The following is a 9,617-nucleotide window of genomic DNA, read 5'->3' on the forward strand; positions in this document are numbered from 1 at the left end:
TGTCTGGTATCTGCTTTGCAGATTTTCCCTTTGCTTTTTTATTTTTTATTTATTTATTATTTATTTTTTTGGGGGTTAATACTTTTAATTACATGATTGTAATTATACAATTTCCACTATTCGATGTTTTGTATAAAACTAGTTACAACCCACAAGATTTTCAAATGTGACAATATGTATCAAACTACACACATACGCAAAGTTTACAGGCCATTAGGAAGCTTTATCTTAAAAATACCTTCAGGAAAATAAACATTCATTCAACCAGTTCTCTTGGCTTTAAAAAATACGATTAGAAATATACACTGTAAAAAAAAAATCAAGACAATGATTGATCAATACTGATCAGTTACATTTTAAAACTTTTAATCTGTACATGAGTGCAGGTTAGATAAAAGTCTGCAAATTGTTAATAGAAAACTGCAGTACTATCACCGGATGAACATGTCTGTTGACAATTTTACCAGGTAATTAAGGAGGTAATTTCCTGCACAGTATAGGTGAATTGTCCAGTCTTTAAACACATCCGGAGTCATCTCTACTCAGTGACGAGGAGAATACCCTGATATGGGGAAATGGAAGAACAGCAGCTATCCTCTCCAGGGCAGTGTCAGCAGGAGAGAACATTTAAAGGAACAATAAAATGGGTCTTAAAAGTTGCTTGTGATGAGCACTGCTTTCCAAAATGCAATAATGATTTTTTTTTTAATGTAGAAAGAGAAGCTATGTTAACAACAGACATCCAATGAGTGCACTGCTTCTGTGGCTCAGACGGTGACTGGGAAAAGGGAGGGCTCCAGGAGAGCCCTCAGGCCATGCACAAGCCCAGGACATCCAGCCCAGCCCCAGCGAGCACACTGGCCTCCAGCACACTGGCCTCATGACAATGCTTGGGAACTCCTCTAAAACTTGCCTAGGCCCAAGAAAAGAGAGAGGTAGCAATCACCCCTGTGAGAGGGCTAGAGGGGAGGGGAGGAAGTAGGTAGGGGACAGGCTAGGGGCATCAAGCTCAGAACGGGGAAATTCTGGAGGCCGGCAGACCCGCGTGCTGCCAGGAAGCACTGGCCACGCCAGGCCATTCTGCTGTCATGAGGCGCTGCTCTCCACCAAGTTCTACAAAAAGCCACGTCCATCCGTACTTCTAGGAACCCAGTTTTGCAGATGCTCTTCCTCCAGACTGTCCTTGACTCTTGATAATTTTGAGTCCCCAGAAAGCTTTAAGGGCACTTAAAAATATTCACTTCTAATTTTAATTCCATTGCAAACTGTCCGTGTACTTTCAGGGCTATTTAAGGCTCTTAAGGGAATCTATCTGACAGACACAGTTTCATGTTCCATAGCAACAAGGTCTTCTATAACAAGGACTCTAATCCCAGAAGATTCTGGGTGTTTGTGGTTTTAGTTGGGGGTGAGGGGAAAAGTCCACTCTCATTCATAGCAGGAAGAACTTTCCATCCCTCAGACCCAGAGACTTCCTGGATTCTAGAGACGGTCCCCATAAGTCTAGAGACAGTCCCCATAAGTGTGACACTGTTGCTATGCACACCATCCCAAGTCATTTGGTTATTACAAGGAATGTTTCTTCACCAAATCACCAATTTTCTATGACTAATTTCAGTGAACCAGTTAAACAGAAGGATTTTTAGAAAGAGTCACAGTGATAGCAATTCTAGGTGGAAACTTGAGCAGGCAACATGAAGAGGCAGTTTATAAAATGAAAAAGGACTGTGGTTCCGCCAACACCCTTCCTTTTCTTGGACGAAACACCAGGAGGCTTGTTCACCGTGAGGGAGACAGTACTCACAAAAGCTGTGGCACCCACATTTACTTGTTCTGATGGGATGAAAAGCCAAACTAAGAAGGAATCAGATGGAAGCACAATTTTCACAACTACCTGGATTACTATTTATGAAGGGGATGGCCTCAAAAAGGGTAAGGGGAAGAAGAAGTGCCCTGAGAATTCAATGCTTTATGCATGGCACAGTTTAAATATTTATATTGTCTCAGCTTAAAATAGCAAAAGGAATGTTCTTCCTCCCACCAAAATCTTATTGAAGAGTGGTCTTCCCACAGCCAAGTGGGTCTTTGTGCCTATTCATTTCCAGGGACAGAAAACCACTGTTTTTCTGTGATCCAGTCCCCAGTGTTTAAAAGCTAGCCTGACCCCACCCCGTAGTGCTTGGCAGGGAAAGAGTCACTTGTTTGGCTGAGAATACAGCATCTTCCGTCTCTCCTGATGCCGGTCAATTTCATACTTTCTTCCAAGAAAGTACACCAAAATGGAGGCACTGCCTTTCAATTACTTTTTGCATTAAAGACTTTAACTTGTTTATTCCAACTGCTTTGATTTCTTACAGTTTTCTGAAAAAGGCAGCTTCTTAAAATGGAGTTGCCTCCTGATCTGGCGCACACCTTGTGACTTGGGAGGGCATTTGTTTCCCACTACCTGTCAACATCTCAGCCCTCCATGCTCCCAGCACAGGCAAAAATGGGTTAACAATCATTAAACCACCCACTTCTTATGGAAGGAACTGAGATGATTACTAAATATTCTTTTATTTTGGGCCCCACTTTTTTTTTTTTTTTTTTTTTAGCAGCGAAACAATTCTGTTTCTCTAATTTCTTCATGGCACAGACTCTGCTGTGTTCCAGTAGGGTTGCGGGAGAAGGCACTCTGCAGTTACTAGTTGTGTTCCCTAGCCAAAGGCAACAGTGAGATTCAGAAGCAGATCGTTGTTACTGAGATCACAGGCCTTATCAATGACCTTAGGCTGATCTCATAAGGAAAAAAAAAAATCCAATGTTACAGAGAAGGATTCTAAAAAAGCGGTAACTTTTTTTTTTAAAGCCGACATTATTTGAGATTGCTGTTTCCAAGGCAAAAAACCAATTGTGTGTTTTTTCCATGCATGGAAGGAAATATGATTTTAATTTGTATGACCGGCAACCAAACAATGGGCAACCTCCCAGTTCTTCAGTCCCTAAAGGACAGAAAAAGGAATGACTTGGAACATCTTCCAACTCTGAAGTCAGTTTCTCCTCCTGAGTCTTCTAAAGCTACCATTAATATTCTCTTGCAAGTTTTAGGTTACCAAGGTATCACCTGGTATTACAACATGCAACAGTGTTTAAATGTGGTTTTCACAGATTCTTGTTAATATAGCACTCTTTGGTGGAAGACAAGCAGCTTGGGTACTTATCAGAGTTAATATTACAACAGTATTACAAACAGTCAAGTGAAGATGATAAAGCCAAATAGTATCAAATTACACAAAGTACCATTTCAGTAATGCCTTTTGTATCTTTACAAATTTTGACACAGGGTCGCAAGCTGAACAGAAAATAAATACATAAAAAACCTCCATCAGATCCTCAATTCTTCTGAAGGCCAGCAACTACAATGCTTGCCATCACAAGGACACACATGCACCACAGACCAGCCAGCTCCCTGGGTACCAGAGGGCTTGGGTATTTACACCTGAGACTAAATTTACAACAGCATTTTTGTCATTCAGCTTGAGAGCTGGGCCTTTCTTTGAGTCATTCTTTTTGGGAGCAAGCCCCCCAAAATCCAGCCATAAACTGACCCCAAAACTGGCCATAAACAAAATCTCTGCAGCACAGTATCATGTTCATAATGGCCCTAATGCCCACGCTGGAAGGGTGTGGGTTTACCGGAATGAGGGCAAGGAACACCTGGCCCACCCAGCCCAGAGTGGAAAACTGCTTAAAGGCATTCTTAAGCCACAAACAATAGCATGAGCGATCTGTGCCTTAAGGACGTGCTCCTGCCGCAGTTAACTAGCCCAACCTATGCCTTTAATTCGGCCCATCCCTTCGTTTCCCATAAGGGATACTTTTAGTTAATTTAATATCTATAGAAATAATGCTAATGACTGGTTTGCTGTTAATCAATATGTGGGTAAATCTCTGTTCAGGGCTCTCAGCTCTGAAGGCTGTGAGACCCCTGATTTCCCACTTTACACCTCTGTATTTCTGTGTGTGTGTCTTTAATTCCTCTAGCGCCACTGGGTAAGGGTCTCCCTGACTGAGCTGGTCTCGGTACATTTGCTTGCACCCAAACTCAAAAGTTCATTACTGAAACCCCAGTGGACATTTTCTCCATTGATTAGCTTCTTAGGTGGAAAGCAACTAAGTCTTTTGCAATTTTGTTTTGTTTTCAAATTGTGCTAATTTCTGTTGCAGTTTTCAGTTCCTAGAGTCTTCCTTCAGTTCTGGTCACAGGTTTTTACTTAATGCAAAACCCTTTTAGTCCTTGAAATGGAGAGAAGCAGCTGTCAGGGGGTCCTGATGGCTACTATGTTCTGAAATCTTCGAGTCAGAATAGCAGGATGGGAAGAATGTAGTCACAAACAATCCACCAGATGACAACACTACACAGTGTAAAGGTCAGCACAGCCAGGGGAGATGGGAGAAGAATATCGTTTGTTTTTGATTGTCTTCACCTTTTCAGGGCCCGACTTCTATCACCTTGTGTCACTCCATTGATTTCGTCGTCATCACTGTAAGGGTTGGGTTCTTGCTGGTCTTGATTCTCGACCCCATTTATGGAAATGTCATCAACACCGGAGAGAAGTTTGGAGAAGGCTGCTCTGTGTTGTCCATTCTCCTGCCCCTTTAACGTCTGATGAAAATAGTCCCCTTCCAGCCAGAGGCTTGTTTGCTTCATCACCAAAAACTGCTGCTGAGGCCCGATCACCAAGCCAGGTCTGCAGATCCTTACCCATGCAATGGTCTCGGCTGCTGTCATCCTGTAATGCTTCATGATGTAGCAGGCTATCAGAGTGCCCGTGAGACCAAGGCCAGCTTTACAATGTACTGCGATGGCACCCTCAGCATTTTCACAGATATCCAGAAGTCTTTTGACAATGGCATGAGTAGGGGTGCTGCCATCTGCAAAGAAAAGATCATGGTGATCGAAGCCAGCATCTGTAAAGCGTTTGGCATCATATATCCTTTTATTCAGACGAATAATGGTAGTAACATTGTGATTCTTAAAATATTGAATATAAGTCTCCGGAGAATGTTGGTGGTAACCACTTTCAAGTCTGGCTCTTGAATGAGGTCCACAGAAGGCAATAAATCGGTCGGGTATTATCCAATTTAAATCTCCGTTTTCTGCTTTTTCATAGTGTTCATATTCATCAAGGTTAAATGAGTTGAAATTAAGGAAGCCATACTGCATTGCCTTCTTTACTGCATGAAAACAGGACACAGGAAGGGGAACATCACACTCTGGGGACTGTTGAGGGGTGGGGGGAGGCGGGAGAGATAGCATTGGGAGATATACCTAATGCTAGATGACGAGTTAGTGGGTGCAGCGCACCAGCATGGCACATGTATACATATGTAACTAACCTGCACAATGTGCACATGTACCCTAAAACTTAAAGTATAATAATAAAAGAAAAAATATTAAAAAAAAGGAAAAGGAAAAAAAAAGAAGTGTAATGTAGAAATTGCAGCTTCCATAGGCAGCATCTCTGAAAGGAATATAGGATTTATCTCCAAAGATTAAAATTCTATATGCTGCTTCTGGGGTTCTCCCCAAATATATAACCATGTAGCATCCAACAAGGAAGGCAGCATTTGCTTGTTTTCTCTGATCAGAGCCAGTAAAATGAACAATTTTCTTCCTTAACATTGTAATGGACTTTAATTTCTTATTTATCTTGCAACAATATCTGTAAACCATTGCCATATTGAGTGGTCCAAAGTCTTCGGAGAAGTTCTCATATTCGAGTTCATTATCTATGCTGAAATAATGTACATTTGATGCACTCTTTGGTCTGCTGTAGAGAATGGCAAAACGAAGGCGATCGGTGATGTCCAGGTACACGTCGTCCTGGGGGTACCGGCGGCGCGGGTCCTGCTGCGTGGAGCTGCGCATCTTCTTCACACCCTGCGAGGTCAAAGAGCAGCGCTGCGAGCAGAGGGGCGCGGCGGCCCAGCTCGACCGCCCCTTGCTTTTCCGCTTCCTGGAGGCGGCCGCAGCCGGTCAGGGAGCAACCACCACCGCCCCGCGCGCGCCCGCCGAGGCTCGCGCCAGCGCCGCGCGGGCTCTCAGGAGGGCGGGCACAGAGCGGCGTTGCGGGGACGGCGGGAGCCGGCGGAGCCAGGAAGGAGGCGGTGGTGCAGGAGCCAGAGGAGGGGCCCGGCCCACAGCGCCTGCCCCGCTCCCTCCCGCAACCGCCCTCCCTTTGCTTTTTTAAACCATGAGCTGAAGGGCTATATCATACTGACATCAACAAAGTGTTAGATGAATAAGTCATCATGCTCTTGTCATAGCAACCACCTGGAACTTAACCTTCTCTCCAGTCTCTGGAAATTCAGCCAAATAAGTGTTACTTCGAGTATATGACTTTATTACCAAATGACAGTATTTTTGAAGCACTCATTTAGGATCCATTAAAAGTTGGAGGTTGTGACCATTTGATATTGAAAGTCATGCCTGCTTGGAGACAAGTTAATGTTGACATATTGCTCTTTCACCAACTCTCCCAATACCCCAAACTTGGAAACATGGGAGCACAGCATAGTTAAATAGATAGTTTAAAAGATGGCATTTCTTTTTTCTGTTCTATGTGGGCTTTCCAAAGAAAAGTCTTGGAGAAGCTAAACAATGTGTGTAGAAGATCACACAGGGATATCACAAGTGATAAATTTTATACCCAGTGTCATCCCAAAGCCTATGTGCAGCTTTGCACTCCTCGGCAACGGAACAGGCCTCTCTCCTTCACCAAAGAGAGCTTCATGAAGCTTCATTCCTAAGTTTTGGGTTGGGGGTAAAATAAAGAAGAGGACTGATGGGTTGTTCTTGAGCTTACTACTCATTCATACATCTTCTTGCCCTTTCTGTTTGGTGGGATTTCCCCTAATCATTTATCTCCTTCTGGTGTCCACAAGGAGACCTAAATTCCCAATTAGACAGGCTTTATGAAATTTTAAAAGTAAATGTATATATTAGAATTAGTTTAGGAGAAAGGAGAGAAGAGTAAAAGAAGATAGGTAAAGATTCATATTTGTCCTTAAAGATTCAAGCTTCTGGATGCCACAAATATTTTGATTAATGGGGACCTCAAGAATAATTTTGTTCACCACTGTCCCAATGCTTGCCCCCCATCCACAATATTTCTGTCCAGTGAATGCATTGTATTTTCTTTTTTCCAGTTTCTGTTGGAATACCCATATCTGATAGGAAACACATGTCTGAAGGCATGCAGTGAGGATGTTGATTTCCCTTGCCTTTTCTTATCATTTATTAATAGATTCAGAAACAATTTACTGAATGTTTGCTCTTTGCTAGAGACCTGGTTCTTGCTAAGAAATGCAACCTTTCATACGAGACAGTCTTGCTCTTGGAATTTGCTTGTATAGTCACCACACTATCCATGAACACTTAGACCCCTGTTTATAATAATTTTAAAAATCCTAAAGACAACTGATTAGAAAAGTCACTTCATCCAGGTTGGGCCACTCAGATCCCTTCTTCTATGAGGTAAACTTGAGTCCCAGAGCCCCTCCTTATTCTCTTTGGGGTCCCTGAGTGAAATGCTCATGTAAAATTTAATCTGGGTAGCCATATCTGAAATAAGTGAAAGGTAGGCTGAGAAGGCCATGCTTCTAAGAAAAAATAATAAAGCAGACTCCTAGAGAGAAACAACAATGATTGACCAGAGACGATGGAGACTGTTATCTATCCTTTCAGCCTGAGGTGGTTTCCCTCTAGTTATTGGCATCTGCTTCTCAAGAGATCTTCTCCTTAAGTTCCGGAGATACTATCTTATTCTTCCTTCCCCAGTCCTCCTGCAATTGTCTGGCTAGTCTGAGAGTGTTTGTATCTACAACTCAATGATTTCTGCCTAGATCTTTGTTATTCAGGTAACCACAGGAACAGACTCTTTTGACACACCTGAAAAGATATGTCCATGGCCGCTTCTCTGTGGGAGGAAAGTAAAGGGCTCTACTTTTCTCAGAGAGGTTATTTATTTTTCATTGCTGAATCCCTTTTGCTCCTTCTACCTTTACTGTTGAACTCCAATGTGTGTGGAGGGTGTTGGGCATGGAGAAAGTTTTATTTTCTCACCCAAATTAGCTACCATTTTGACCACCATTTCTGCATAAGTTGGGATATACAGACAACTAGAGGAAGGTTTAAAGAGCAGTCTACTAATTGTCTCCAAGATCGTCTAAACTTTACAGAGTCAAGGCTGTATGAAAAAGTAAGCTATTCTGTAAGGTTGGATCAAACAAAAGGGGAGGTTCTCACTGGTCATGCTTATTGAAAACAAAACCCAACAAATGAGGATAACTAAATTACAATGACCAAATAGGGTGGTCATGATGCCACAGTTACTCCCCTGAAATTCCTGTACCTTTTTACTTATAAGAATTCCAGGAGCTGGGTTCATCACAAACTGATAATGACTATTCCAAGAAGTGCTGTAGCCTTTAGCCAATCATCTGTTAGCTCCTTTCTGTTGACCAATGGTATTTCTGGATGAACAGGCTGAGACCACCTTGGTATACCTCTTCGTTTTGTCCTTAAAAATCTGCTTGTAACCTCCCCAACTGAAAGCACTTCTATGACGTAGTTTGGATATGTGTTTCCCGGGTTACACTCCTCAAATTTGGCCAAAGCAAATTCTTTACTTATGCTAATTTTGCCTTAGACTTTTATTTCAGATCAACATTATGGATGCCTTAGATGGATGTGTTTTAGGTGACCCAGTTGTTCAATGGGTCACCTCCATTCTTTATCTCTTTCTAAAACCTCTTATTCTTCCCTTAGTCTTATTCTTTTAAGTCTTTCCCCCATCCTAAATTCTAGTCCTCATTTTTTGTCTATTTTAGTTACTCTTCCCTAAATACATATCCAATCCCGAATCTCCTCTGAATTTTATGGTGAGATTATTATCCCCAGCTCCTCACAGCTGCTTGTTTATGCTCCTGGGGAAAGAGAAACTATGGCATCAGTCATGGAGTCACCTCTGCAGCCTGGCTTTCTCCGTTCCCTTTCATTTGAGCTCCAGCTATAAGCTCGTTCCCAGAAGCTATACTTGCATTGGCGCTTATACTCATTCTGTTCCCTCTATGTAAAGTAAATATTTTCCTACGTTTCCTAATTTTGTAGCTTACAATCCTCTGTCCAAACTTGGTGGTTCCCAGAGTTCTTGAATCTTATTTGATTGTTTGGTCACTGCACCTGAGAATTTGCCGTGTGTAATTCTGCATAAAGAAATACTGTATGGTAATATATTCAACATACCATCTCACATGCTTACCTGATACATCTGCTTGTATGGCTGTGAAGTTTAAATAACTTAAAATACAAAAAAAAAGGGATATTGGATTTGGGAAATACAAGAGTTGTAAAATGACTAATTAAATAATACAACAGTAAATGATTTTATGGCTTCTAGTTATTTTTCAAGCTGGAAATTATTTGGCATATAAGAAAATGCAGGAATTCAAGCAAGATATTTGTCATAAAAGAAATGATTAAAGTGGGGATTTCATGTGGTTCTTTTATTTGCTCCTCTTGCATTAGAACAATTCAGGAGGTTTGTGCTTATGAGCCGTTTATGACACTTAAT

The 9,617-nt window shown here is 41.9% G+C and overlaps 1 protein-coding gene across 1 annotated transcript; it reads right to left on the reverse strand.

The window, feature by feature from the left end:
* Window positions 1–388: 388 nt before the first annotated feature.
* LOC743528 (dual specificity protein phosphatase CDC14C-like) lies at window positions 389–5,992 on the reverse strand. Its single transcript, XM_063815353.1, is given in 2 exon segments — window positions 389–5,235; window positions 5,464–5,992. Coding segments are annotated over 2 exon segments (1,365 nt in total). The 5' UTR covers window positions 5,912–5,992; the 3' UTR covers window positions 389–4,318.
* Between the last annotated feature and the right edge of the window lie 3,625 nt (window positions 5,993–9,617).

Source organism: Pan troglodytes, chromosome 6 (assembly GCF_028858775.2).
Source record: "Pan troglodytes isolate AG18354 chromosome 6, NHGRI_mPanTro3-v2.0_pri, whole genome shotgun sequence".
Classification (NCBI taxonomy): domain Eukaryota; kingdom Metazoa; phylum Chordata; class Mammalia; order Primates; family Hominidae; genus Pan; species Pan troglodytes.